Below are 16,625 nucleotides of genomic sequence, written 5' to 3'. Positions count from 1 at the left end.
ATTCATGAGGGATCTTTCTACCATTCTAACATGCATAGAAAACAAGGAAGCATAACAATCACAAATAAGCACATATTGTGAAATAGTATGGCTCCTTCATGGATGTTCTTCCAGGTTGGCTCCGATTCCGATGACCATCTAGGAACTCCATCTTGTTTGTCACGCCGGGACGCCAAGCCACCAACCTGATCTCTATTATCCAACTACTACATCTAGTAATGAATTTTACATAGAGTCACAAGTCGACACGCAGGTCGTTATACAATATAATGACAGCACTTTGGCTCTTGCCGGCTGACGAACATGACACGCAGGCCATGTACAATTTACACACATGCATCACATACACATGAGCCATACTATTTCACATCAAACCCTGCAAAATAAAGTTATGCATAGAATCGTATTCTACCGGTTTGAGTGATCGTGTACGAAATACAAGGCGCTACGCACACGGCGGTCCCTTAATGATAGAAAAAAGATTGGGATGAATACTTATAGATTTAAGATCAGCAGTTTCCTTACTAGATGATTCACCCTTATTTTTAGGAACATACATAAGCTTGGAAATTTTAGTAGGAGGACTAGGAGTATTCTTTACGGAAGAAAAAGCAGTTCCCAAATTTGTAATGATACCCTCAAGTTTATCAATTCTAGTAGAATCTAGGTTTATCTTCTCATTAACTACGGGTTCATTTTCCTTAAGATTTTTCAAAGTCATTCCTGCCTTAGATCCATATTGAGTAATTTGATTGTGGATCTTTTTATCTAGATTTTCAATTGATTCAATAGTAGCAATTTTATTTTCAATAATTTCAAGTCTTTGCATAACATGCTCCAAAGTTAACATGGTTCCATTAACCCAAAGAGGTGGTGAGCCAAATATATCTATCATAGCATTATAAGAATCAAAAGTATGGCTACCCAAGAAGTTCCCTCCGGTAATGGTATCGAGGATATATCTATACCAAGAATTAACACCTACATAAAAATTGCGAAGAAGAACTAAGGTAGATTGCTTCCTGGTAGATCTATTTTGAGCATTGCAAATTCTATACCAAGCATCTTTTAGATTTTCTCCCTCCCTTTGTTTAAAATTTAGAACTTCACTCTCGGGAGACAACGGAGAAGAAAGAGGACTAGCCATGATGACAAGCAAACAAACTAGCACACGAGAAAACAAGAGCAAGCGGGCAAAAGAGGCAAACAGAGAGGCAGGATATAGAGAGAGACGGCGAATAAAACGGCAAGGGTGAAGTGGGGAAGAGGAAAACGAGAGGCAAATGGCAAATAATGTAATGCGAGAGATAGGGATTGTGATGGGTACTTGGTATATTGACTTTTTGCGTAGACTTCCCGGCAATGGCGCCAGAAATCATTCTTGCTACGTCTTGAGCTTGCGTTGGTTTTCCCTGAAGAGGAAGGGATGATGCAGCAGAGTAGCGTAAGTATTTCCCTCAGTTTTTGAGAACCAAGGTATCAATCCAGTAGGAGGCCACGCTCAAGTCCCTCGTACCTGCACAAAACGATAGCTACTCGCAACCAACGTGATTAGGGGTTGTCAATCCCTTCACGGTCACTTACGAGAGTGAGATCTGATAGATATAACATTTTTGGTATTTTTGATATAAAGATGCAAAGTAAAAAGTAAAAGCAAAGTAAAAAAGCAAAGCGAGATTAAAGTGATGGAGATTGATATGATGAGAATAGACCCGAGGGCCATAGGTTTCACTAGTGGCTTCTCTCAAGAGCATAAGTATTCTACGGTGGGTGAACAAATTACTGTTGAGCAATTGACAGAATTGAGCATAATTATGAGAATATCTAGGCATGATCATGTATATAGGCATCACGTCCGTGACAAGTAGACCGAAATGATTCTGCATCTACTACGATTACTCCACTCATCGACCGCTATCCAGCATGCATCTAGAGTATTAAGTTAAAAACAGAGTAACGCCTTAAGCAAGATGACATGATGTAGAGAGATAAATTCATGCAATATGAAATAAACCCCATCTTGTTATCCTCGATGGCAACGATGCAATACGTGCCTTGCTGCCCCTTCTGTCACTGGGAAAGGACACCTTAAGATCGAACCCAAAGCTAAGCACTTCTCCCATGGCAAGAACTACCAATCTAGTTGGCCAAACCAAACGGATAATTCAAAGAGACTTGCAAAGATAACCAATCATGCATAAAAGAATTCAGAGAAGATTCAAATATTATTCATAGATAGACTTGATCATAAACCCTCAATTCATCGATCTCAACAAACACACCGCAAAAAGAAGATTACATCGAATAGATCTCCACAAGAGAGGGGGAGAACTTTGTATTGAGATTCAAAGAGAGAGAAGAAGCCATCTAGCTACTAACTATGGACCCGAAGGTCTGAGGTAAACTACTCACACTTCATCGGAGGGCCTAGGATGATGTAAAAGCCCTTCGTGATGACGGCCCTCTTCCGGCGGAGCTCCGGAATAGGCCCCAAGATGGGATCTCGTGGATGCAGAAAGTTGCGGCGGTGGAATTAGGTTTTTGGCTCCTATTCTGATCGTTTGGGGGTACGTAGGTATATATAGGAGGAAGGAGTACGTCGGTGGAGCACCGAGGGGCCCACGAGGCAGGGGGCGCGCCCTAGGGGGGGCGCCCCCCACCCTCGTGACCTCCTCTTTGATCCCTTGAAGTAGGGTCCAAGTCTCCTGGATCACATTCGGTGAGAAAATCACGTTCTCGAAGATTTTATTCCGTTTGGACTCCGTCTGATATTCTGTTTCTCCGAAACACTGAAATAGGCAAAAAAAACAGCAATTCTGGACTGGGCCTCCGGTTAATAGGTTAGTCCCAAAAATAATATAAAAGTAGAAAATAAAGCCCAATATAGTACAAAACAGTAGATAATATAGCATGAAGCAATCAAAAATTATAGATACGTTGGAGACGTATCAACCTCATCGATCCCAATCAACAGAAAACATAGCCACATCGATCCACATGTGCAGTTCATCTCATCAACCGTGCACACAGCCAATCTTATCAATGACAATAGATGTCATCTATTGCCTCTACATATCTAATATGCATACGATCTGAATCCAAATCCTATAGCAGAGGCTCTAATACCACTGTTGGGATCTACGGTAGGGTGCGTCGACTGCAAATTAAAATTTCCTATGCGCAGAACAACCAAGAACATGCTACGGGAGATGGATCACAGTTTGTTACCACTAGACGCGCAGTGCCGTGCAGCGGAAGAAGAGTTGGGGCAGCGCGTCCGCGTGGATCGTCTCCTCCTCGTCCGATCTCCCTCGTACAACCGGTGGTCGGTTCCCACGTACAGGTTCGCCGGAGCGGCACAAGTGCAACGCCTCTAACGGTATCCGCGCGTGCAGGAGGAACGTCGTGCTGCGGACTGCTAGGTCCGATCACACAACCGGAGGCGAGTGGAGGTGTCTATTCACAACACATGCAAACCCTAGTGACAGCGCCGAAGCGATCAACCGCACGAGTGTGCGGCACCTCCAGTATATATAGGCATCCGTCGCGGGCTCAACACTTGGGCCTCGCACGGACCCTAAAGCCCATAAGTTTACTCGGCCACAATCCGAATACAGTTCGGATCACATCCGACCAGTGTCCTCAGATCCGACCTCATAGGTTCCTTCCCTTAAGCGCGCGACCCCTTAGGTTCAAGTCGGCTTGGTTGCAGTTCGGATCAACTCCGAACTGCATGGTTGGTAGCGGCCTCTAGCAAGGCATGCCGAACACCAAGCAGACTATGAAGCTGGTTAGCAAACCTGTACATCATACTTCCATTCCTTTTGCCACACGATATATGTTGTCGAGCTTAAGGAGAGTCTGTCATCCTTGTGCTAACCCAACCTCTTTCTCGTTCCAGTGATGCCAACCACTATCCGGATTATTTCATAATCCTTGTCGCATGGCCATGCTTACCCTGGTCGGATCACACGAGGGGCCCAGAGTATATCTCTCCTGGTCGGAGGGGCAAATCCCATCTTGCTCGACCATGTCTCGCAGCATGGGTCTGGACAAGTCTGAAACCTACCTTTGTAACTACCCAGTCACGGAGTAGCGTTTGGTCGGCCCAAAGCAAGTCTGTCACCATCCCGAGTACATGCGTCAGCTCAGGTCTTAGGATATAGAACATATGTTGTACTAGAGACTCACAGATGACATATCGCTGCGTCTAATAGTTGGGTCTGTCCAACTCGGACATTATCTCGACTCGGATCCGACTACGTCGAATCCGACCAGATCCTTCCAAGTCCATATTATCCGGTTAGCATCCAATGCTCCATGGCTAGTGAGACCAAGCCATCGACCGTGTCATATGCTAGTCTAGTTGGCTACGCGTCCACACAGCCCTTTCGACTAGGGACCTTTTAGGACAGTCATCATACAATGCATAGTCCCACAAACAAGTCATGTACTTGCTGATACACATCATTGATAATGTCCAAGGACTATCTTTATTCATAAACACAGGAAATATCATCATACATGATTGCCTCTAGGGCATATCTCCAACAAAGTGTAGTTGTAAAAGCATGGCAACTCTATCTGTTTTTGTTAACTATAGTTGCCATGTCTAATTTCTGATAGTTACCATGTGTAATCAAACCGTAGTTGCCGTGTGTGATTAACTACTTGCCACATATAGTCAAACAGTAGTTGACATGTGTGTTTACCTAGTTGCCACGTGTGGTCCAACCATAGTTACCATGTATTGTTAATCATAGTTGCCATGTGTGTTTATCTAGTTGCCACGTACACGCAACTGCAGTTGCCGTCTATCAAAGAATCACAGTTGCCATGTGTGTTTACCTAGTTGCCACGTTCGCGTAATTACAGTTGCCATCCACAACGTAGGGTGTCGTGTGGGCGAAAAGCAGTTCGCCCACATAGCGCAGCTGGCAAACTGCGTGGTGCGGGTGTGTTGGCAAACTCTCCAACGCCCATACACCAGCCCCGTCCTACGTGGCACACCAAATTCACATTTTCGTGTCAAGATTCGTGCAAAAAACAGTGAACGAGAATCCAGGCGTGTGGGTGAGTTGGGAAACGCCCACACGTGTGGGCGTTAGTGTTTTCGAAACATTTTCAGTGCCAAAGCACCAATTTCAAAGAGTAATATCAAAACACCAGCCAATTATCAAAAATGCCACAAACATAAAAGGATGTGTATAACCATGAAATTTTTGCTGGCTAGAGTCCCTAAGCGCACACACATAAAAAGGCACACGTCACCATCCTTTCTCTCCGGCTCCCGAATAGGAACAAGCCGAAGTAAATAGAGGATGGGATAAAAAGGCTTCGGCCCCCATTAGATCCTGGGATTCCGGTACAAGCTAGGGACAAATAATCTTTCCAGCTAAGATAGATAGAGAAGATGGATGAACTGAAAGAGCAATTGATAGAAAAGCACACGGCAAACAGCTCCCCCGATCTAGGGTTCCTCCCTCCATCCCCCCGCCGCCGCCGGCCGTCCTAGGTCCGCCGCCGCCACCGGTCGGCGACCGCCCCCGCCCCCGCCCCCGCCCCTTTCCCCCCTTCCCTCGGATCCGCTCTACATCGCCTCCCCGGGAGGTGGCCGGGGCGGCGCGAGCCCTGCCTCCCCTTCGGCCGCCCTCATCGCTCCTTCCCTCCCTGCCGCCGCCGACGGGCGCCCCCGGCGCTGGCCGGGTGGTGTTGGCGGCGGCAGGGCCTGCCTGTCCCCGCGCACGTGGCTCCCTGCCCGGGGCATGGGGCGGCGGCGGTGCCCCTCGGCCTGATGGCGGCCCGGCGTCCCGGCGTCCCGGCGTGGTGGCCGGCGGCTCGCTCGGTGGTGGCGCGGCCCCTTGGCGGCGAGTCGGCGTGGTGGCACTGGTTGGCTGGTGGCGCACCCCCGGCCCAGATCGAGGCCCGCGGGCCCCATCTGGGTCCTAGCGGGCCGGCCCCGGCGTGGCTTCGTCGTTGTCTGTGTGGTGAGGTGGTGGAGCAGCTCGGATGGGGGGCAGCGACGCCGATGGCATGCCAGCTGTGGCGCGGAGGCGGGAGTTGTCCGGGCCTCTAAGGGCCCGGCCGGGCCTGTGGGGCCATGGGCCCGGCAGGCTCCCGCTTTGACGTCCGGTCGACTACCGTCGTGGACGGTGGAGGTGGGGCCTCCAGTATGCTGACGGTGCTGCTGCCCTAGTCCCGGCTCCCCTTCCTCGTTGTGCAGGCCATCTTCGTGGTGCCGTGGTGAGACAACATGGGAGGCTTTGTGTCCATGTGCACAGGGTGGTGGTTGGTTTGGTGGCGAGCACCGGAGTGCCTGAGGTGGAGGATGGGATCGGGAGAAATCCCTGTTGGCTTGGCCGACACCGACGCGGTGGCGCCTGAGGGTGCCATCGGACCTTCCTAGAGGGCGTTGGGGCTACCCTTCCTCTTTCCTCACCGTGTACCGAGGGAAACCCTTGGCAGCACCGTCGTCATCGTCGCGTCCCTTCTTGGAGGTGTTGATTGGTACCAGCGCTTCAGAGTCTCGGAGCTTGGGGGACGATTTCCGATGGAAGCAGCGGTCGCAAGGCTCCGTCATCTTTGTCGATCCGGCGTTATCGGTTTTTCTCTTTCCTTTCTTTTTGGGCGTGGTTGTGCTGCTTCCGCCCCAGCACCTATCGTTGGTTGTATCAGATGTTTGCTTTGTAATACAAAGCGGGGAACCCTTTTTCTCAAGATAGATAGAGAACAACAAGCACAAAAATTTGGGGCATATCCAGCAGAAATTTCAACTTGTCGTTGCACATAAGCTTCAGCAGTTCAGGCATGCATCGAAGTTTGTACCACTGATGTAGAGCAAAAAATCCATAAACTTTAATTAGATCAGAAACAATGCCTCAAGTTGAAAGCCCACTATTCCCGTTAAACTGCATGAGCGCAAACAAAGATCCATGGTACAAACAATTTCCCAGTAGGTGTTCACCTGGTCTGTCTGTATTCCTAGGAAACCCATAGGCGGGTAGATTCCCAACAGATAAATTGATAATCAGATCTTATACAGCATAACGTACAAAGGTTTCCTGTGCACGTGTGAATTTGTTTCACAGTGAACTTTGGGAGTAACTATGTAGATTCCTCTAAGGACCCACAAGTTTCCTGTGCACGTGTGCATGGAGAGAATGCTCGTCACCATCATGGTGATGGAACACATACGTCAGAACCCCAACAAGGCACAGCACTGAGCCAACTAGGACCTTGTCATAGCGTTCCACCCAGTGAAACTTGATCTGGCTAGCACCATAAAATGAGAGAGCCACCAGGGACGTCATCACCGTGATGGTACTGCAGGCATAAAAGAACACAAGTTAGGTTGTAATACAAAGGTAACATAAATCGATAGTATGCATCTATAATACTTCATATGCGTAGTTGATTCAACACAAAGCGCCCCGGAGAATATTCAGAGTTCAAACCATGCTCATGATTGACAGCCATATAAGTCGGTCTGCATCCCATTTAAGATGGAGCATTTGGTTCCATGCCTATGACAGCCAAAGCTTTAGAGCTACTATCTTTAAGTTTTAGACTACTGATCTTATTCAGCACATTGGTGGAGGCTTAAATTTAGGACAGTAAAACTGCACCTAATCCCTGCCCCTGCCCTTTCGAGCGCTCTCATTCGTGGCCATCCGTTTTGCTTATCTGGCCGTTTCTGACCGTCAGATCTGATCTACACAGCCAAATTCAATGCACATTTTCCAGCTGCCCTGATGAGCTATACTATAACTATCCAACCACTACGCATAAGCATAAGAGGTGTAGTTTCTGGAAACATTTCACATCAACTGCATAAAGCTTCCGAACGGAATATGCTATGATCAGCTTATTTTGAATGTCCTTCAAATCCTAAACCACTGACGAGTGACAAATAGAAGCCTTATCTAAGAACAAATTGGTTGATGAGCGCGAACAGAAATGTCTCAAAAGTAAGGCTTGCATATGGAAATAATGAGGTTCTCCATTTCTACTTCAACACTACGTACAGCAATACTGAAATGACTATCCTTATATCTTCTTCCGTTTTGGCCCAACAAGCTCTCTGTATAACTAGGGTCTAGGGGTTAGGTGACTAGTCGAACAAAAAACATCTTGAACTAAACAATATTATTTTAGCGCAAGCATAAAATACCACATTTTAAATGCCTCGTGTTGACAAGCCAAAACAACTTTAAACAGTGCGGTTTGGGGGGGAGGGGGGGGGGGCACCTGAAGAGAAGTACAATGATCGCAAGAATCATCATCGAGGATGAGTTGCCAACAGCAAGAAACACTGGAAGAGTAGTTGCACAGGGTGATAATGCTGGTACAAGTACAAGACCAGCGACTGCCATCTTCTCCATTGGATGATTATGAGCATGGCTATGACCACCTTTTCCTAACGCAAACAACAGAATGTAACCTGCTCCAAGAAATATTAGCAACAGCGAGGCAAGTTTATGCACTGTTTCCTCGCCTGCTATAGTATTTGCCATAGTAACTGCAGTTATCCCGAGAAGAGCGGTCGATACAACATGAAGGACTGCTCCAAATGCAGCTGCAAAAGTTGGGAATATTTTACTAATGATGATACATGTGGAAGAGAAGAAATCCTTGCCAAATGACGAAGTATCATACTACCATCACTAATTTACACAGAAAACAAGGTATAACAATATATCAAAAAATACCCACGCAACATACATGTCGTCTAGCACAAAATCATGTCCAAATCACGTATCATTGCGTGTGTGCGCTGCTGGCTCAGCAAAATCTCATAGCACAGCTATCGCGAAGTCAAATTGGAGCTTGGTTGAAGTTGAGGCCGGCCGGCGGCGTGCGTGAGAAGACGACCTTCGACTTGCGACATCTTGCCGCACGTGGCACTCCAGTCCGCTCAGTAGGACTGTCCCAAAGGCAGAGGCAGCCCATAGAGCGGAGCACACGGGCAGACAGCGGCCGTCGATCCTGTTGACGCTCCTCTCGACGCGGCCTTTCATGGTGTACGAACGGTTCCGACCAACAAAACTTTCAGGCACCTCCCCCAGCATCTCCGCCGTCGCCTCGCGCTACTGTGCTCCAGGATCCCGCCGCCCCTCCCTGGCACCTTCATGCGCGGCATGCCGTCTGCTCTCCCCCGAGGCGCTCGCCACTTGCCAGCTCCACACCTCTGTCTTCTTCCATCCACTGTGGCTCATGACCTGATACGGAAACGACCAAAACGACGCTTGTCGGCTCTGTGCAGGCCATACTCACGGGCAGCCTCTAGCGAACACAAGCTCCTCTGTTTTGTTTCCTCTCATGCGGCTGTAGACACACTCTGGCGCAGTGTAAGCTCTACCGCCTCCCGTGGCCGAGGAGAGCAAGGACAGAACAAGCAGCAGGAGATCAAAGGAGGAGATACTCAGGCCGCGTTCGGACCAGAGGACAGCGAAACGAAGGAATGAAAAAAAGTACAGGAAGTGAATATGGGTGAACAGTGCAAACCATAGGTCTCCAACAGCGCGTTTCCTTTGGTCTGAGCAGATGTTATTTTTCCCGTAAAAAGTACAGGTCAACGGCGCTTTCCCATGGAATGGGCAGAGCTGAGTCCTGCGAAGCGAACAGGCTTACGTTAAAATATTCCTGTGAAAACTGGGCCTGCAGAATTCCTGTGAGATTCCCGTGCGCCGAACGCAGCCTCAGTTCATTTTGCCTCTGGAGAATGATTGGAAGAAGAAAAGGTAGGGAATTTTGTTGGTGGAACTCCGATGAAGAAACAAGAAGCATGAAGATTTTTCTAGCACCTTTCATGAGAGCGGTTTGGGAAAATAGAGGAGAGAGAAGATGCAGTTTTCATGTGCACGGAAAGCCTGGGGAATTTTAAGTACTATAAACTGAACATGATGTCATGCATTCTCTAAGGCTGGTCATAGTGGGAGTAACATAGGTAGTAACATAGATGCCACATAAGCAAAAATGATGATGTGGCAAGTAGTTAATGAGGAGAAAGGCAAATAGAGTAACATAATATGTTACCATCACATAGCGGTTTCCAATGCATAATGAGTCTACAAAGTAATAAATGAAGGCAACTATGTTACCACACCTATGACACTACCCACTATGAAGGTAGTAACATAGACTAGTAACATATGTATGTTACTAGTCTAAGTTACTCCCCACTATGACCAGCCTAATAAACTGAACACAAAAACCGAAAACAAGTATAGCAGAATGTATTTTTTTAATAGTATAAAGCAGAATGCAATTAACTCTGTATATATATGCACTGGCCACTGCACCATGTTAAGAATTTTTCTGACGTGACTGTTATTGTAGTTTCCAGCAACCTCTTTGAGAAAGATATATACTAATGTTGGCGAGAACTCACCAGCCGTAATTGAACTTAACTTAATTTCATGGACACTATGAACTGTATTTACTTACTCCCTCCGTTTCAGTTTACAAGTCTTGCGCGTATACCTAGGTTTCCAATTTTATCACTCTAATATAAACTATATAACACAAAAATTACACCGTTTGAAAATAGAACATCTGAAGTTTATATTGGTATATTTTTTGTAATATATGGCTTGTATTAGGTTGGTCAAATTGACGACCTAGGGGTACGCGCACGCCCTGTAAACTGAGAGAAAGGAAGTATATCCCGTGATTGATTTGAAAGTATTTTTAAAAAAATTTAATCAATTTGAAAAGGCTATTTCATCCGTCTCATAATATAAGATGTTATTACGATCAATTTGAATATCTTTCGCAAAAAAATTAATTTAACTACCAACCAACATTTTTTTTCCTTTTTTTACACGGAGCTACCAACCAACATTGTTAAATTTGGCATGCCAATATTAGACGATCTTTGGCTGAATGTATGACATGAGTTAGCATGCACTATTTTTTTTACGGAAATCGCTGCTACTCTTAATTCAAGGAATGTTACACTCCGAGGCCACCACTAAGTTCACAAACTCTCGAGTGGATCTCGGAACGAAGTCTTACAAATTTTATTCAAGTAATTCTTTACATGCTCCACAACATGGCCATTTGTAAATCCTTGACGGCGCTATTGATCTTCTGGACCATTTTCAAAATTTGTACATTGTAGTGGTGTTTTTCGGAATCGCAAGAATTCGAGCGGCATTTATCCAATTAACCCTTCTTTCTTTCACAGGTATGTGCGAAACGATATACACAAGTCACAAAGATTTACTGAAGCTTTTGGGTCGTCCTCAGCTGATAATGGCCCACATTTTCATCACTATGAGGACAAACATAAGTCAATAGTTAGTCTTAGTGCGAAATTTAATGCTAGAACCATCAAGTGTTCCACTTTTCTCAGGTTAACAACGTGAAAAAGATGATTTACTTGATTTTGTGTACAATTGGACTGAGGCATATGATATATTTTATTCTCCCGTTGCAACGCACGGGCATGTTTGCTAGTGAAGGATTAAGGAAGTTATAACAGCCCACGCTGAACAAAAACATGACAAAACCTTCACTAAAATTCGGAATTTCCTGAATAACGAAAGGGCAACCCCGTTAATTAAATGGATAACAGTCCCAGCCTATGCCCCCTGCATCATATCAGAGTATGAGTAGATTATCCAACTTTTCCCCAACAACTCAGAATTTTGGGAGAACTAGATGGTGAATGGAAAGCGACATATCCAACAGTTATCATCAATACAGATGTCAATTACTGTAGTGTTCTAATAAGACAAAATCGTTCACACAGCCATACGGAGGGAGTGGCGGAAGCATGAAAATGCAACGTCGCCCGGAAGCCATCAGAATGCCCCAGAGTGTTCAGACAGTGCTCTCAGGTCTCAGTGTTGCACGCATTGCTGCAGGCACCGCTACGGCACTACCACCGCAGCACAACTCAGGGGCGGACCCAGATTTTTTTAGTGGAGGCAAACTATAAGAATGGGGGCACTTCTTGCATGAATTTGAAACTCTTACTATTCTTCCTCCGAAAATACGAATGAATTCTCTTGAGATTTTTCAGATTTGGGGTCTACTTGGGTCCGCCCCTGCCACAACTCCACCATTTCATTATGCTAGAACGATCTAATCCAATTCAGCCACCGAGAGGTAATAGCCCCCCTTTCCCTGCGATAAGTAAACCCTAACCAGGTATCGCCCCTATGCTCTAGATCTTGGAGCGGTTATCAGTACACGGAAAGAGTGGCAACAGAAGAAAATGGGCGAGGTGGGTGGCGGGGTGGGTACTGACTGACGAGGAGGGTGCGGGAGAGCGGCCAGCGCTGGGCGCGCCCGACGATGGAGAAGGGGAGCCAGTGCGTGGGGATGAAGGAGTGCAGCAGCGACACCGTCGCGATGCCCCCGATCGTCGAAGCCTCCTCCGCGGTCCACTGGAAGCCGCCTAAGCCCCCGCCGCCAGCGTCCATCACCTGATACGCCGACGCGTGACGGACGCCGCCACCCACCCACCGCCGGTACGCGAGCTGCGGTGGCCTCTCCCCTTTTGCTGTTTTACCTCTCGCAGCCGTCTCGCTAACGTTTCTCCGGTGCGCGCGGCCGTGTGGTGGGGAGATCTGGGAGGGGGAGAAGGAGGCGTGGAGTGGGAAGCGGGCGAAAGGGGCTCGCTGCCGCGGTGTTGGTGCGGTGGGGGTCGGGTAGGGCGGGGCACAATCTACCGTTGTTCGTTTTTTGCGCCTTTTTCCCAACTTCCTTTCCACGTATTTGTCCACCTGGCAATCATCCATTACATCCCCACGTAGGTCCATTTTTTTTGCGGGGACCCACGTAGGTCCATTATAGTATATACGTACCCATTATACATGTACTGGCGCGTAAAACCTTATTAGGCTAGGGTAAAGGAGTAGAACAAAAAATTACTCATGGGTGTATAAATGAGGAAATTTTAAAACCATCGGATAGAGCGGATACGATTATGATATCATATAATACATACCCTCATACTCATATACCCGTATAAAATCTGAATAATGCGAACAAATTACCTCTACAACTTCATGTGAGTTTGTGAAATTAAAATGTACCGGAAAAGGCTTTCGCCCCGCTTTATAAAGAAAGCAATCACCGAGCACAAAGTAACAAGGTATCAACCACACAACACACACCCAAACACAGCCACCGCTGACAGGACCGACGGGCACAAACACAAACGAAGCCCAAGTTCAGCTGTGGGCACAACACAACAAGCCCAACGCAAAGAGACACAACACAGAACGGCGGTGGCGATGTTGTAAACGAACTAATCCGGCTCCAGCGGTGGTGGGGGAAGCGGTGGAGCCATCCGGAGAGCCATCGAGCGAAGCTGGGTGATGATGAAGGTGATGGTGTCTCTCTCTCTGGAACGGCTAAGCGGCCGCCAAAGCTGCAAGTAAACAAACCATTTAAACAAAGCGTCAGTAGCACGTCGAAGAGGAATGCGCTGAATTACAAGCTTATTTCTAATAGTCCATAGTGTCCAGGTTAGCACCCCGATGACCAGCCACCTGATATGGCGAACTGGGGAAGCTACCGCCTGGAGTTCCGCGAAAAGAGCGGGCAAGTTGTTGTGATCCCAGCTTCCACCCTCTGTTTCGCGGAAGCAGCTCCATAGGAACTGCGCGGACACGCAGGTGAAGAAGATATGGTTCAAATCCTCTTTAGGCCCGCAGAGCGGACATCGCCCATCTCCTGGCCCATTGCACTTCGGGACCTCCACGCCGGAGGGGAGGCGGCCACGAATCCATCGCCACATGAAAAACCGAATCTTCAACGGGAGCCGAATCTCCCAGATGGCGGAGAGAGCCTCATGTCCCATAGAAGGAGCGATGGCCTGGTAGAGAGATTTAGCGGAGAATTGCCCCGATGGCTCTAGTCGCCACCTGGCACGGTCTTCTCCATCCTCCAGGTCAGGCGCGTGCAGCGCAATGCATTCTAACAGCTCATGCCAGTCCGCGATCTCCGCCGGTCCAAACGCTCTCCGAAACGCGAGTTGCCCTAAGTCAATAAGGGCCGTCGCGACAGAGATTCGCGGGTCAGCCGCGATGGAAAATAGGTCGGGAAAGCGTGCTGCAAGGGGAAGGTCCCCAGCCCATCGATCGAACCAGAACATCGTGGAGGTGCCCGACCCGACCGCGATCGAGGTGCCGATGCGGAGGACTGGCAGAAGTTGGATGATGGATTGCCAGAATTGGGACCCTCCGGAGCGCTGGCAAAAGGCCAGGGGTTGGCCACGGAGGTATTTCTGCTGAATGATGCGAAGCCACAAGCCATCCTCTCCATTGACAATCTGCCACAGCCATCGCGTTAGGAGGGCAATGTTCATGCGTTTGGAGGACATGATCCCGAGACCCCCCTGGTCGCGCGGTTTACAGATCTCCGACCAGCGCACCATGTGGTATTTCTGCTTGTCTCCCTCACCGGCCCAAAAGAAGTGTCCCTGAACAGTGGCAATCTCGTGATGTAGAGTCTCCGGAAGGCTATAGAAGCTCATGATGAATAAGAGCAGGCTGGCAAGGGACGAGTTAATAAGCACTGTCCGGGCCGCCTTCGAGAGCCAACGGCCTTGCCAAGGCTCGATGCGGTGTTAAAGCTTCCCAACCGTGGGGCGGAGCTCAGCCACCATGAGCCTCGAATCACTAATGGGGATCCCCAGATAAGTCGTGGGGAAACACCCAAGCTGGCAATTGAGCCAATCCGCGATGCTCTGCCGTTTGTCTTGGGAGTATCTCAAGACCATGACCGCACTCTTATCAAAGTTGATCCTGAGGCCAGACATCTGCTGGAAGCAAAGCAGGAGGAACTTCAAGTTCATGATGTCAGTCTCCGTGCCTTCCACCATGATAATGGTGTCATCCGCATACTGGAGGAGGGATATGCCATTCCCCCTAACCAGATGCGTGACAATGCCCTTAATGTGGCCGGTGGCCTTGGCTTTATCTAAGATGGTTGTCAGAGCATCGACAACCATGTTGAAGAGGAACGGTGAAAAGGGGTCACCCTGGCGTACCCCACAAGATGTGGGGAAGAATGGGCCGACCTCCCCATTAATGTTCACCGATGTCCGGCCCGAGGAAACCATTTGCATCACTCGGGAGACCCACCTGTCGTCGAAGCCCTTCCGTAGCAGGCATTCCCGAAGGAAGGGCCAACTGACCGTGTCATATGCCTTGTGGAAATCCAGTTTGAAGAAGACCGCCTTGAGGTGTTTGGAGTGGACCTCATGGAGAGCTTCATGGAAAACCAGAACTCCGTCAAGCATATAACGACCCTGAATAAATGCCGACTGATTGGGGTGAGTGATCATGTCGGCTATGGGGGCCACCCTAATGGCGTACCCCTTCGCAAGGATGCGGAAGATGACATTAATCACCGTGATCGGCCGAAACTGGCAGATCTCCGATGCCCTGGTTACTTTGGGAATGAGGGTGATGATCCCAAAGTTCAACCTGGTGAGGTCAATGGATCCAACGAAGAATTCCTCAAACAAGGCTGATACGTCTCCAACGTATCTATAATTTTTGATTGCTCCATGCTATATTATCTACTGTTTTGGACTATATTGGGCTTTATTTTCCACTTTTATATTATTTTTGGGACTAACCTATTAACCGGAGGCCCAGCCCAGAATTGCTGTTTTTTGCCTATTTCAGTGTTTCGGATAAACAGAATATCAAACGGAGTTCAAACGTAATAAAATCTTCGGAAACCTGATTTTCTCACCGAACGTGATCCAGGAGACTTGGACCCTACTGCAAGGGATCAAAGAGGTGGTCACGAGGGTGGGGGGCGCCCTCCCTAGGGCGCGCCCCCTGCCTCGTGGGCCCCTCGGTACTCCACCGACGTACTCCTTCCTCCTATATATACACACATACCCCCAAACGATCAGAACAGGAGCCAAAAACCTAATTCCACCGCCGCAACTTTCTTTATCCACGAGATCCCATCTTGGGGCCTGTTTCGGAGCTCCGCCGAAAGAGGGTCGTCATCACAGAGGGCTTCTACATCATCCTAGCCCCTCCGATGAAGTGTGAGTAGTTTACCTCAGACCTTCGGGTCCATAGTTAGTAGCTAGATGGCTTCTTCTCTCTCTTTGAGTCTCAATACAAAGTTCTCCCCCTCTCTTGTGGAGATCTATTCGATGTAATCTTCTTTTTGCGGTGTGTTTGTTGAGACCGATGAATTGTGGGTTTATGATCATGCCTAGATATTCTCATAATTATGCACAATTCTATCAATTGCTCAACAGTAATTTGTTCACCCACCGTAGAATACTTATGCTCTTGAGAGAAGCCACTAGTGAAACCTATGGCCCCCGAGTCTATTCTCATCATATCAATCTCCATCACTTCTATATTGTTTTGCTATTTACTTTGCCTTTACCTTTTACTTTGCATCTTTATATCAAAAATACCAAAAATATTCTATCTATCAGATCTCACTCTCGTAAGTGACCCTGAAGGGCTTGACAACCCCTAATCGTGTTGGTTGCGAGTAGCTATCGCTTTGTGCAGGTACGAGGGACTTGAGCGTGGGCTCCTACTGGATTGATACCTTGGTTCTCAAAAACTGAGGGAAATACTTACGCTACTCTGCTGCATCATCCCTTCCTCTTCGGGGAAAACCAA

At 48.0% G+C, this 16,625-nt stretch overlaps 1 protein-coding gene across 1 annotated transcript; it reads right to left on the bottom strand.

Annotated features, from left to right (window-relative positions):
• Positions 1–6,878: 6,878 nt before the first annotated feature.
• Positions 6,879–12,654, bottom strand: LOC119268001. The gene is made up of 3 exons (XM_037549476.1): positions 12,257–12,654; positions 8,248–8,575; positions 6,879–7,323 (listed from the first exon to the last, which is right to left on the bottom strand). The coding sequence occupies exons 1-3, from the start codon at positions 12,429–12,431 to the stop codon at positions 7,119–7,121; spliced, it is 708 nt and encodes a 235-aa protein (XP_037405373.1). The 5' UTR covers positions 12,432–12,654; the 3' UTR covers positions 6,879–7,118.
• Between the last annotated feature and the right edge of the window lie 3,971 nt (positions 12,655–16,625).

Source organism: Triticum dicoccoides, chromosome 3A (genome assembly GCF_002162155.2).
Source record: "Triticum dicoccoides isolate Atlit2015 ecotype Zavitan chromosome 3A, WEW_v2.0, whole genome shotgun sequence".
Classification (NCBI taxonomy): domain Eukaryota; kingdom Viridiplantae; phylum Streptophyta; class Magnoliopsida; order Poales; family Poaceae; genus Triticum; species Triticum dicoccoides.
The sequence above is the reverse complement of the archived record's forward strand: the minus strand, read 5'-3'. Positions and strand labels throughout refer to the sequence as shown.

Coding starts and splice junctions, on each gene's coding strand:
- LOC119268001 (XM_037549476.1), bottom strand. CDS start 12,431: ATGGACGCTGGCGGCGGGGGCTTAGGCGGCTTCCAGTGGACCGCGGAG. Junction 8,576..12,256: donor CTCCCGCACCCTCCTCGTCA/GTCAGTACCCAC, acceptor CAACTTTTGCAG/CTGCATTTGGAGCAGTCCTT. Junction 7,324..8,247: donor ATCATTGTACTTCTCTTCAG/GTGCCCCCCCCC, acceptor TTATGCCTGCAG/TACCATCACGGTGATGACGT.